We start from the raw sequence: 13179 nt of genomic DNA, 5'->3' as shown, positions 1-13179 counted from the left end.
AACTTCAGTTCTTACGGGAATCCACTGCCCTCTTCTGGCCCACGTGGGCATTGCATTCATGTGGTGCACAAGCACTCAGCATGCAAAACACCCATACACATGAATGAATGAAATAAATCTTAAACACAAACAAATACACAGAAAAACAAACTATATCCCTACATGTCTAGGAAGTCATTATCTCTGGAGTTAATTATCTCTATCACTAATTATCACTAAATATCACTAAAGTCATTATCTCTATCACTAATGTTATATTTCGTGAAAAGCAGAGGCAGATAGTTCAGGGTTTTCTGATTTCTTTTACATACACTTACTGAATATTTTCATCTCTTAAGGTATTAGATGAGTACAGTTATGTTTTCCATTAATTTGGTGTTCTTGATAATTTTATGAACATGAATATATAGAGTACTGTATTTTAGTAACATTTAGTATATTTAGCTAATATGACCTCAGGATATAGTATAGATAGTTTATAGGGAGTATCCGCAGAGTAGATGAGGTCACCTACATGCAATACATCATCCCTCTGTGTAGCGTTATGAGCCGTGGCTGGGAACTCACTGTGTAGACCAGGCCACGTGGCACTTGCAGACATCGATCTCTGCCTGGGAGTTCTGGTGTTCCAGGACTGTGACGCCCCATCACCTTTTCATTCATAAAATAGTAATTTTACTCAGTAGGGGTTTAACAACAGCAGTCATCATATACAGCCTTACCAAAATAGCAAATCAACGACAAGACCCTTGCTTCTCTAGTCCCTGCCAAGTCCATTGCCACTCGTGTGACCACCCCGGGATTAAGGGGCTCCCAGTGTCCTCCTGGGTAGAGAGGGCTAACCTGTGACACTGCCACTAATTCCTGCAGAGGGAGTGCCAGTCAGCATGGAGCACCTGCCATTTAGCCTCTGGGCACCCTGTCTGTGTCGGCCCTCCTGGATATGCTGGAAGGTTTTGTGAGACAGATGACAATGACTGTGCTTCCAGCCCTTGCCACGATGCAGCCGTGCGCTGGGATAGAATTAGAGGCTACTCCTGCTCTGCGCCTGGATACTGAGGTGGGCGTTGTGACTTGGAAGTGGTGGATATGTTTCTGGTCCCTTCCTGAATGCAGTTATATGCCTCAGGGAGATAGGAAGATGCATGTGTGTCCATCCTCCAGAGTATCCTGGTGTTAACTCTGAGTTGAATGTTGGTGACTCTGGGTTCCAGCCGTATCTACATGGTGCCGTGTGTTAGGACACTCTTGGGCTTGCTTCTGTGACTGTGCACCTGGGTTCCACGGAGACCACCGTGAACTCAACTCTGACGAATGTGCCAGTCAGTCATGTCTCCATGGAGGTTTGTGTGTGAATGGAGGAAACCACCACCACTGTGTCTGCCTGGGCCGTGGATTCACAGGGACACACTGTGAGACCCTGATGCCTCTTTGTTGGTCAAAGCCTTGTCACAATGATGCAGCATGTGAAGACACTGTTGACAGCTGTATTTTGTCACTACTGGCCTGGATAGACAGGCACCCAGTGGGAGATGGACAAAAATGAACCCAAACTACTGGTTGCTACTGCATTGGGGGAGGGGTCCTCACAGATCAATAGGGCACATTCCAGGCCTGCCTTCATCCCTTAACTACTAGGAGCCTCAGGCTATGTGTATCTGTCAGTCTAGATTAAAAAAACAGGAGCCTAGGAGAACTGTCTTCCTAGAGGCTCCATTCAGCAGCCGACTGAAACAGATGCAGACACCCACAGTCAAATATTAGATCTATCTTTGAAAGCTTGGTGAAAGAGTTGTGGGAAAGACTGAGGAACATGGAGGGGAGAGGGACTCTACAAGAAGACCAACGGAGTCAACCAACCTGTACCCTTGGGGGCTCCCAGAGACTGAACCACCAACCAAAGAGCATTTAAGAGCTGGGCCTAAGCACCCTACACATATGTAGCAGATGTGCAGCTTGATCTTCCTGTGGGTCCCCCAACAACTGGAGTAGGGGCTGTCCCTCAATCCGTTGCCTGCCTGTTCCCCTAACATTGTCTGACCTCAGTGGGAGAGAATACGTCAGGTCTGCTGTGATGTGATGTGCCAGGGTGGGCAGATACCTAGGTGGGTTTCCCTTCTCAGAAATGAAGGGGAGGGGTGGGAGAAGGGCACTGGGAGGAGGGAAGGCTGTGATCCGGATGTAAAGTGAATAAACAAATTAATGGGAAGAAAAGAGAGAAGAGTGGGAAAATCACTTTTTTATTCATGAAAATAGTCATTTCACTCAACAGGGGCTTACGAACAGCAATTATATACAGTGTATAGCTTTAGCGAAGTAGAGAATCAATGACAAGGACAAAAGCAATTACATTGATTAAAACCTTGAAACAAAACAAAGCCCCCAACGAAAATAATAACCAAGCTAGAAAATTGATACAAATTTGATTAAAAACGTGTTAGGTTGTAGCAAGACCTACCGCTCTGCTGGCCTAGGGCACACATTGTAATAGCCTATCAAGTATGGCCACGCCTCTAGGGGCTTTGAAGACCAAGCCCTGCCAAGGCCAAGGATGAGACCGTTTCAGGCTTTTGTTCAAAGTCTTTCTAATTCATTTTACTCATCTCTACTAAAGTAACCCAGAGGATCCTTCAGGATAGTGTTAATTTACACTCTCAGACTCCTGGATGCCAGCAGCTCTGGCTGTGCCCAGCAACCCTCTGAAGCCCTCCCCAGTGCTACCTGTGGCACAGCATTTCCTCTGCTCAAACCTTTCTATCCAAAGGAGATAAATGTCTGAAGGTCATCTGCTTGATATGGAACATCTGCCTGCCCGACAACATCAAAGGTGATTCATTCTGTTTAAATCCTTTCTCAGTCCAGGCTGTGAAACAGTAAAATCCAATATTATTACTATTATTATCATTATCATTATTATTACTATTATTATTATTACTATTATTATCATTATCATTATTATTACTATTATTATCATTATCATTATTATTACTATTATTATTATTATTGACGGTCAAGTGACTGCCAAGAGAGATGGAGGTCGTCCTCACTGCAGGGCGCTCTCTTCAGCAACTCTCATGGGTGACACGGAGTCAGCTTCAGCACCAACTGAGAGAGGACCCTCTGCTCTGGGGGTGGGTGACATCTGACTGTTGAGTTCTCAGCTACAAGGAGGTGGCTTTTTTGAGGAGGCCTTGTTCCTAGATTGAAGTCTGTCATGAATTCAAGTTGTCTGTTTTCCCTTGTCTTCCTCAGGTCTCTCAGGGGTGCTGTAAGACAAGGAAAGGCAATCAGACTCAGAAGCAGCCTGGCTGAGACCCTGGCTGCATAAAGTCAGCGACTACCACCTCACGGATTGCTAAGGATGGGGCTCTATGGTGCCTCACTTACCTGGGTGTTCATTGCTCCTTCTGCAGCAGCTCTGTCTGCAGGAGCCTCTGGTCCTGGTCAGTGGCCTGTCTGAGTTCATGCTGGACTTTCTCACACCTAGAGGAGGAAGGTAGCTGGGACACAGGCCTGGTGGGGACCTGCCATGTCAGCCACTCAGCCTCCACCAGTTCTACCCACCCGGACAATGCACAATGACCTTTCAGAGGTCATCTGAGCATCCCCAGGTGAGAAGGCTCAGGGAGCACCTGGGCATTGATCATTTTCCTCAGGTTATCCTCACTGCAGGGCAGTAAAAACATCTAGCATTTGAACTGAGATGTACCTGTCGTGCTGGACTAGAAAAATACAACACACTTGTCTGACCTGTAGAAACAGCATTTTTTAAAAATTGAGGCGTGGGCATCCTGAGTCACAGTTCAGGAGAGATGGGCATGGCCTTGATTAGATGCCAGGTGAATGTGGACAACCTGGGACCTATGCAGGCCTCTAGGGAGACTGTGCAGGACAACAGAGAAGGCCCCGATTATTCCTATAACTCAGATCCCTTATAACTCAGATCCCTGCACGGGATCAACTCATCCACCCTTAAATCTGATCATAACAAGAGGACCTTCTCACAGGCAACCAAGGATACCAGGAAGAAGAAAGTTAGCTTTTCTTGGAAGAGAGAACACAGTGGGCAAGAGATGTGGACAGCTCAGTCAATGAAGTTCTTGCCCTGCAAGCATAATGCACAGACTGGTGGACCTCTGGCTTCCTTGGCCTGTTAGCCAAGCCTGCTTCACAAGCTCCCCAGGCAGTGCAGTGTTGGCTTGTTTCCCAGCACAGGAAGGACCACCGGACGATGGCAGACCAACACCCTACTCTGGCTCATTCTTCCCAGTAGCTCCAAGATGAGCAGGTTCCTCCGAATGGAACTCCCTTTATCACAGGCTGCCATACTTTGGTCCAAACCAATGAGCCTGGATGACTAGAAATTACAAATACTCCAGCTCTCTAGTCTACTCTCCCCGAAAGGGGCCTTCCTGAATGCTGGAATCCATGAGCGGTGGTTAGACTGTGTCTGTCAGATGTTGACGTAAACGTGAACCTGATTTGGAAATAGTTCTTGTAAAGGCAAGAAGTGGAGACCACCAATGTAGTAAGTTTGTTGACCCTCCCTGAGACCAGTCAGGCTAAGACTCTGCCTAACAAAAGACATTCCAAAGAGACCCCGTGGACTAACTGAGCAGGCTTGGTCATCAAGGCCTGTGAGCTCAACAGTAGCGCACACACACACACGTTTTTATTACTTAAGTAGCCGGTAATGGCAAGGTTTGGTTGTCCAGTTGACATCTGAATTCACTACAGCACAAATACTGGGCATATCTGTTGTCAACATCTAGTGCATTGGGGTCCCTGGGTAGGGTCAGGACACAAGGGATACAGAGTAATCAAGAACCACTGCATACTTTATCGAATTCTCCAGCATCTTTTATAGGCAAGCAGAATAAAAATTTCTCACAGTTTCTAATTCTCAATGGTTTCTATTTCTCAAACAGTAGTTTACCTGGACTCAGGGTGACCCAAACCTCCTTGCAGACGGAGAAATCTGTTAGCAGTCCAACTCTTAAGTGTTGCTTAGTTAATTAAACAAAAGATTTTTCTCATGAGAAGATGATCATGAAGGCCACTTCCTCAGGCATGCAGCTTACTTAGTGAAACATCAGGATTCTCTGCTGAGAAACTATGCCTTCTCGGTGTCCCAGTGTGCTGGGATTCACAGATATCCTTGAGTCACCTTGAAGCTAGCAGGCTGGGAGCAGTCACCTCATGCCATTTCTCTACCACCAGCAAGGGATTTTTTTTTTCCTCAGCTAAATCATGTGAAGTGGGATGATCTAATTCTAACATGGATCTTTGAGGTGGGAATATAAAACTTTCATCTAGGTCCTTAGAGATGTGAAGACCACACCTTCTGCTGTCAGCATGTATAAAGGACGTGGAGGAACAGTCCTCTCTTTTGCCTGCCCCTGCCTTTCCTAGCAAATCCATTTCTTGAGAGCCAACTTCAAGATTCTAACTTATGGGCTGTAGACCAGCTGAGACACCCAGCTACCTCATGAACTGAACACAGCTAAGCCCTTCGATGTTGTTGGTTTAGATGGCCACAGCCTCCTCGGGCACATTCACAGCTGCACAGGATCAACTTGGCCTCAGAACACTGAAGGCTGTGTTTTCAGAAGCCAGTGGGGGGAAATGGCGAAGTCCACAAAGCATCCAGGTAGTGTGGAGATGCCCAGATTCCCTGCTAGTCACGACAGTGCATGGCTATAGGTAGGAAAGCCATGTTGGGGTAGAACTTGGTCACCAGACTCACGAAGTCTCCCTACTCACAGCCCAGCACACCCAGATCCTGCAGGTAAAAACCAGTCTTTGTTCTGGTCCACAGGTTCTGGGTGTTTTGTTTTGTTTTGTTTTGTTTTGTTTTGTTTTGTTTTGTTTGTTTACTGCAATAGAGAATTGCTTGCCACCCACACCTGCTTACCCAGAAACCTAAGGGGCCACTATCAGGGAAAGGTGGTCAGAGAAATTCTGTTGTAAATCCTGAGAAAGGTTTTGGCCAGAAGCATCTTTCTTGTCCTCTTACTAGTATCAGATACTCACTATACCCAAAGGACTCCACCAGTGGTGAAGTATGGTGATGCCCTGCCTGGGGCTGGGGACACTTCCCTATTCCATCCCTCCTTCATGGCTTCCTCCACCAACCCCCTCACCCCTGACAAAGTGAAATCCAGGAGTTCTCAGTAAAACAGCAGTGTCCTTCCTAACTCCTGGCTTCTGGGTTAGGCAAATTAACGTTCTGGAAAACTTGACTTTCAGGAACTGTGACAAGCAGGGAAGTCCACTTGCTTCTCAGAGGATCTCAGCTCTGGATCCCCATTCTTGGAAAGCTTAGCTCCAGCTTGTCTCCTCTGGGAACCTCCAATCCTTCCCCAGGGCCACTTATCTCTCGCTGATTCTGCAGGCCAACATCCTTCTGCTCCTCTCTGGTCTTTCCGTGTTCTCCATTCTCTCTCCCACATAACTTGTACAGTCTTGCTAACATGTCTAAGGGTGAACCCTCTAGGCACTGAACTTACAAGAGTTATTGGTGTCATCACAACACTGGTGACATCACAGAGTGTGATAGGGGTTTCCAGGAGCAATAGAATGTTTGGGAAAGAAACTACTGACGACAAGGGTAGCCTCCCCTCACCCCCCACCCTGGTAACTAGTTTGCTCCAAGCTGACCCAAAGCCAAGATACACTTTCCAAGATCCTCTCCTGGAACTCAGGGTAAACTCCTTATCACCCCCTCCTTTCCAAAGCAAGAAATGTCTCTCTGCTTGATTAGAAACCCCTCAGTACTTCCTCTGTGGGAAACTGAGAGTTTATTTTTCAACACTGCTTAGGATGTCTCATTCCTTCATTGAATCGCCCTTTTTCATGATGTTGAGAAATAAAACTCTACCGCGAAATCACATCAGCAATAACGGGGAGGAAAGATCACGTGCTTCAAGTACAGGCGCTTGGAAATATACCCAGAAAGAGCCTCCAGGGCTGATTACAGTGTGGAACTTGGGTTAGGGGTCCGCTCAGAGAAACCATGTGCCTCATGGTTGGAAACATTCCCACAATGCCTCAGCAGGGAAGACACAACACTCCATCAGCTTCTGGTAAAGTGTGGTGAGCTGTTAGCAGAGGAACGTGAACAGTGATCTCAAGACGGAAATGCCCTCCAGTCTGCACTACAGCAAACAAAGGCAGATAACTGTAGGCTCTGTAGGTTTCAGACTGAGATTATGTGCTGGGGGGTGGGGAGCATGGCAAAGGAAAAGCAAAAGCAGCCATGGACAGTGCAGAGTGATGGCCTAGCAGACAGGAAGGTCAGGATTCCATAGCTACTGCTCTTCTCACAGGCTCTCGTGGCCCCACTTGTAACCCTAGTGATTGGGCCGTGGAAGCAGGATGATGCTAAACTCGGGTTTAACCTGCAAAGCCAGGCTGAGGACAGCTTGAGTACTCTAGGTGTTCTTTGCGAGGAAAGTTTCCCTGTAAGGTATTTAAATTCAAACAGACAGTGCCAGTCAGGACCTAGCCTTCCCATATTGCACCTCACATTCTAAGGTGCTTTCCCAGTAAAACTTTGAGGCTGATTTTCTTAATTCTACATATTCTTGGTTTGAAAAGTAAATCAACAACAAACACTGAAAATCTCTCAAATAGAACAAAAAAAAAATAACAATACTGTATTCACATGAGTACATCAGTGGAAAGTCCAGCATAACTGAAGAGTGGGAAAATATAATTGTGTCCTGGTCTCTGTGGGTGCACCTTGGGAGCTTCTGCAGGGACAAAGTGACATACAATGGACACAGAGGCAGGGCGGGCAGCAGTATAGAACCTGCACTGGTCAGGTAACAAGCAGACTGTATCCAGTTCTCTATCCAAGGAGCTCCTGTTGAGGCCCTGAGCCTTGTTCTGACCATGGGCAAGATCGTGCAGGCTTCCATTTGAGCAACACAAAGTTCTTTCATTCAGCAACAGACAGAACAAGGAGTCAAGTCAGGAGTGGTGCCCTCCTCCCATGAACTATGTGACAAAAGGAGTTATGTGTGTCAAAGACCAGAGGCCTCCTGGATGGGTTTGGGTCTGAAAACCATTCTTAGGTGCCATGAATCTTATGGCTCCCCAGTGACAGTCAAGTCTGTCTTGCTGTATGCCTTGTGACTCTGTTGAGAGGCTTGACTTAGAGGCCTATCAAATACCTTGGTGGTAGAGTAACTAACTTGTATTTATAAGGCCTTGGGTTTTATCTCAGGATAGTGGAGGCTGGTGGTGATCCTTGAGTAATTCCCCACCTTGTTCAGTGTTCTACTTCCAACCTAACTAACTTCGGCCTATCTTCGGGGCAGGTCTTGATCCTTCAATGGAAGGGGAAGTCTTTAGAACTCAAGCCAGAGAGCTATCTAGTGTACCAATCTTGTTATGAACGTCCAGTTGAAATCCTGTTGATGGGCACCCAGGTACAGCTTAAGGGAAAAGTACTAACAGGGCTGTGAGATGGTCAGAGGAGCTCATAGTGTGACTAGATATTGTTTGGTCAGTCTGTGTGTCCCGGGGTAACGTTCACTGTGTTGGAAGTTAGTAGTTGGAAGTGTTCCTCCTGTGTAATAAAGTTGGTCAGAGAGCTTGAATCTACCGTACACACTGTGAGCTTCCTTATGGGTACAGGACATTCAGGGAATTCCTTCAAAGTCTTTTTATATTTAGATGCATGCAGCCTATGACCCGACTGGAGACTCTCAGCTCAAAGCCTGGAGTGATGCCAGTCAGTGCGTTTGCTCATTGATACCATCAGCCTGACGTGACGCAGATTCATGGGGAAAGACAGACCCTCAATAGGGAATAATCTATGTTACACTGACTGTGGGCATGCCCGAGGAGGACTGTACAGATCATTAATTGAGGTGGGAGAGGTCAGAATCACTTCATCGTGGGGGACCTGAACTGTGCAACATGAAGGAAGCCAGAGCACAGGCAGAGGCGATCAGGCAGCATGGCTGCCCCTCTTCCCTCTGCTCCCGACTGTGGGTGTGATGTGACTTCCCCAAATGGATCATAACCTGGAACTGTGAGCTATTCTTCTCCCTCCTAAATTGCTGGACTTGGGACCTGGATGTAATGAAGAAGATGCTAAGATGGTACCCTGTGGCACCGGGGGTGGCACAAGCCAGTTAAAGACATTAAAGTAAAGATACGCTCAATAGCAGCCCATAGTCCCAGGACAGGAGCTCTGCCTCCCCAAACCATCCTTGTGATTTTTCCAGTCACAACCATTGACTCATACACCACATCCCCTGACCACAAATGGCTCCAGATAAGTGTCTTACCATATCAAATGCTACCCTAATTTCTGCTAGTCCATTAAAACAAAACATGCTTCATTTCATTGGAAAGAATTTTTCTGTGGACTTCCTGACCCTTTAAGTTTGAGGAAATGGATCTGAAATCCATGAATCTCTAGGGATTAATCTCAACCTTATGCTGTGCACCCTTCCTTGGAGGTCAGGAGAATCTCTTTAAAGGTCAAACCAGAGAAGCACCTTAGCTGCCAGTCTGAAGGGTGTACACAGTGAGGGCCACCTGTCCACTAGTAACCTTAGTCCAGAGATTAATGCTAGGGCTCATGCATACACATCCCTGTGAGGACTTCTTGGCTGCCCTCTAACCTCTGTGCCTCCTCAGACAGACTTCTGGAAGTGGATCTTTGACAAACGTCCTTCTTCAAAAATATACAGAAGTGATGAGAAGGGAAAACTCACTCTGATGAAGTCTTTCTCCTCCTAGAGCATGTGACAGCCCCTTCTGAGCAACTTCCAAGGGCTGTCTGGGGAGTCTGCCAGCTTTGCAGGGGAACTCTAATAACCACATTTCAGAGATAGGATGCATGTCTGAAGAAACAAGTGTACAAAAGTCAGAAGTCCAAGGGAGAGACTGTTATGTGGCTGGCAGTTTAGGCCCTCTGTCAGTTTCCTTCAGCTAGAGAAAGGAGGTTCGAGATGTGGGAGATGCGAGTAGACAGAAGGAAAACCATATAAAACCACTCCCTCTGTTGCCTGCAGGAATTGTCCTCTTCCCTTTCTGCCTCACAAGTTGCTAAGGGCATTTTTGTGGCTGTTGTTTCTCCGCTTTCTTCATTCTCTTTCCTTTTCCATGCTTGCCTTTGTTGATTTAAGACAAAGGCAGGACCTGCCCAAGACATGGCTGCTGTTCCCAGATTCTAAATGTGTTGAATAAAGCAATAGACAAGAAATCAAGACTCTTGGTATTCAACCCTTCCTGAGCATGTTATGCACTGTAAGCCATGGTGTTCTCTCTGAGACAGCAGGAATAACAGATTCAAGAGCAAGAACATGGACGTTCCAAAGAGACCACACAATCAGTCACCCAGCTTTCCTCCAGAGGGACCTGGACTCTTTGGGAGAGAACTGAGCCCCACCCAACTACCAGGATTTTCCCATGATGCAATGGAACTTCCTTAACTTTTCTGGGCCTGTAGTCTCTAAAAGAAAATTGGGGAAGCCATTGTGCATTAATTCACAGCAAATCTGGGTCAGCTAAAAGACTGAGCTCCAGGTAACTAGAAGGAAGGAGACACACAACAAGAAAAGGCTCCAGTGATCCAAAAGGGGGTGGCAGGGATCAGTACATAGGCTTCCTGCCCTTGGCCTAGAATCCCTTCTGGCACTTGGGACTGAGACAGGAGGTGTGAACTCAGGTCAAGGCATGACACTGGTCCCTTTCACGGTAGGCTAAGACAGGTGTCACTCTTGCCTTTCAGGCAGAGCAATGGACTGGACCATATCCTCGCCCAGCTCAGTGAGCTGCAGAGAGGAATTGTGGCTAGCAGTCCCTTGGGACTGGTACTTACCCGTGTCCTTTGTGGACTGTGGCAGCCAGATAGTAGCCTTCAGTTAAAGAGCGGGCAGCAGGCGAACCTGCATTTTCTTCAGTGAAGAGCGCAGGTCCTGGAAGTGGTCCTGCTCCTGGGCCATGGGAACCTGGAGCAGCAGCTTCTCCTTGGGGCCTCCTGCCTCCCCCTCCAGCCGCTGCCATTTGTCTAGGCACAGCTCTCTTTCTGCTTCTGAACATGGCCTCTACCTCCGTCATGGCCTGGGCCAGACTCTGCTGCCACAGGCCGAGCAGCTCCCGGCGGTAAGGTTCCATAGTGGCCTCCAACCTCTTCTCTCCCTGCCTTGTTTGGCGGGGCTTAGCGCTGACAGATGGCTTCAGAGATACCAGAGACGACTGGGCTGTTTTCTGCCTAGCTTGGCGGTGGCCTGGAGTGAGAGCAGCAGTGAGGCGGTAAGACCCACCGGTCAGAGCCAGGAGGCCTGGAGCTGCAACGTTTGGGTGACTCTTGGAGGCTGCATCTTGGGTTCTGGGGCGTAGCTCAGTCCGCTGCTTCTCCAAGGAGACTGAAGGAAGAGGACGAGGTATAGGAGGGGGTAGAGTTGGAGATGGCAGCGTGGCTGGCCTAAAGGCGCTCCCACTCTGTCTCTGAGCGTCCTGTTGGCCTGCAAACTGCATTTGCTGCTGAGGAAATTTGGCTGATAGCCCAAGGCTATGCAAACTCACCACCTCAGCCAACAGAACTGCGGCCAGCACCTACTGCCTCTCCGCTCACTTCTGGCAGGAGGTTAAGGCATCTGATTCTGGAGCAGAGTCATGCCCCCAACACCCCGCCCCCGGCCCCGCCCCGGCCCGGGCCCCGCCCCCGCCTGACCTATCTGCACCCTCCCCGCGCCCCAGGAGGCCGGAGAGTTCACTGGTTGGAGGAGCAGATGGTGGGAGGAGTTAAGCCAGCCCCCAAGCTATTTGAAGAACCCCCCTCCCACCCCCCAACACGCACACCCGATCACCTACTGCCCATAATCAAGGTTCTCCCTAGAATTCTATTTTTTGGTTGTGAGCCTAGCCTTTAACTGCTGAGCCATCTCTCCAGCCCCTCCCTAGAATTCTAAAATAAACCGTTGATTCAATGGAAAGGCCACTCAGCCAAACTAAGACATCCCCAATTTAAGACCTCTATGGAATCAGTAGAATCCATTCTGAGAAATTTTCACACATATACACACATGCACACACACACAAATCCAACAAAATCCCCCAACCTGTTGCACACTTAATAGCATTCTGCACATCTGTACCTGAGCTCCAGAGTCAGAGGCAGTTGGGTATTTGCAGGAACTAGGTGTGCAAAAGGAGCTTATGCTGTGGGCTCTATTGTAGCAAATCGCGCAGTAACCTTATTTCCCATAATGACCTCAGAGCAGTCTCCCTTCTCTGACAGCCCTCCGCACATCTGCTCACCTGGAATGAAACCTGCATCCCAGAGAAGACTGCACACTTCTGCGTTGCAACCCCAGACTCGCTTGCTAATACAGGCCAAGAGCTCTTTCTACGTCACTGTCACCAAGACAAAGGCATCTCAGATGTCCTTCTTCTTGATAGAAACCATGTTTGTTACTAGGAAACAAACTCTGAATGGTGATTAGAACAAGAGGACCAGACTTTGCCAAGCCTTCAATTGTTCTGGGCCTCAAATGATGTCCAGGTGGAAGAGGACCAACTACCTTTCCTCATCAGGTACTTTCTCAGAAAAAAAAAGGGGGTGGGAAGAGCATCAGACCACGGGTTCTCAGCTGTGGCTTCACGAGCAAGTTCAGCAGGGTCAGTGCAGCGCTGAAGCAATCTCAACATTATTGTGAACACGTGTTTTCTGGGCTGGGCTTGATAGCCTTGTCAATTTCTTATCACTCATTTTTATTTTATGTGCATTGGTGTTTTGACTGCATGTATGTCTGTGTGAGGGTGTCAGATCCCCTGGAACTGGAGTTTCAGACAATTGGTGCTGGGAATAAAACCTGAGTCCTCTGGGAGAGCAGTCGGTGCTCATAACTGCTGAGCCACCCCCCCCCCCCCACTTTACCACTTTATTAAGGAACATGGATTCCAATATGGTGGAGCAAAACTATTTGAAGATCCCTCTCTGTTCAGATAGCCCAGGCTTCTGGGACTCAACGAGATGCCCTCGTTTTATTCTATTGCTTAGACACATACATAACCAAAGCAATTTAGGGAAAGAAAGAGTATATTTAATCTTATACTCCAGGTTACAGTTCCTTAGCTGAGAGAAGTCAGGGAAGGACTGCCTTCCTGCCCTGGGCCTGGAACACTCCAAGGTGAGCTGAAACAGTCTGTGCT

The 13179-nt window shown here is 47.8% G+C and overlaps 1 protein-coding gene across 2 annotated transcripts; it reads right to left on the bottom strand.

Annotated features, from left to right (window-relative positions):
- Window positions 1–2224: 2224 nt before the first annotated feature.
- Dlg5l (discs large MAGUK scaffold protein 5 like) lies at window positions 2225–11673 on the bottom strand. Of its 2 annotated transcripts, XM_006252680.4 has the most exons (3): window positions 10844–11673; window positions 3388–3483; window positions 2225–3266 (listed from the first exon to the last, which is right to left on the bottom strand). In XM_006252680.4, exons 1-2 carry the CDS (start codon window positions 11500–11502, stop codon window positions 3396–3398), a joined length of 747 nt encoding a protein of 248 aa, XP_006252742.1. In that variant the 5' UTR covers window positions 11503–11673; the 3' UTR covers window positions 2225–3266; window positions 3388–3395. The 2 variants fall into 2 exon arrangements, with proteins under 2 accessions (XP_006252742.1, XP_003751591.1); XM_003751543.6 differs by lacking the exon at window positions 3388–3483 and having other exon boundaries at window positions 10844–11650.
- Window positions 11674–13179: the final 1506 nt, after the last annotated feature.

Source organism: Rattus norvegicus, chromosome 16 (genome assembly GCF_036323735.1).
Source record: "Rattus norvegicus strain BN/NHsdMcwi chromosome 16, GRCr8, whole genome shotgun sequence".
Classification (NCBI taxonomy): Eukaryota; Metazoa; Chordata; class Mammalia; order Rodentia; family Muridae; genus Rattus; species Rattus norvegicus.
The sequence above is the reverse complement of the archived record's forward strand: the minus strand, read 5'-3'. Positions and strand labels throughout refer to the sequence as shown.

Bases quoted from the DNA above. Each gene is read 5' to 3' on its own strand.
- Dlg5l (XM_006252680.4), bottom strand. From the start codon at position 11,502: ATGCAGTTTGCAGGCCAACAGGACGCTCAGAGACAGAGTGGGAGCGCC. The intron at 3,484-10,843 runs GTAAGTACCAGT...TTCCTCCTCTAG, and splicing joins ACAGTCCACAAAGGACACGG to GTGTGAGAAAGTCCAGCATG.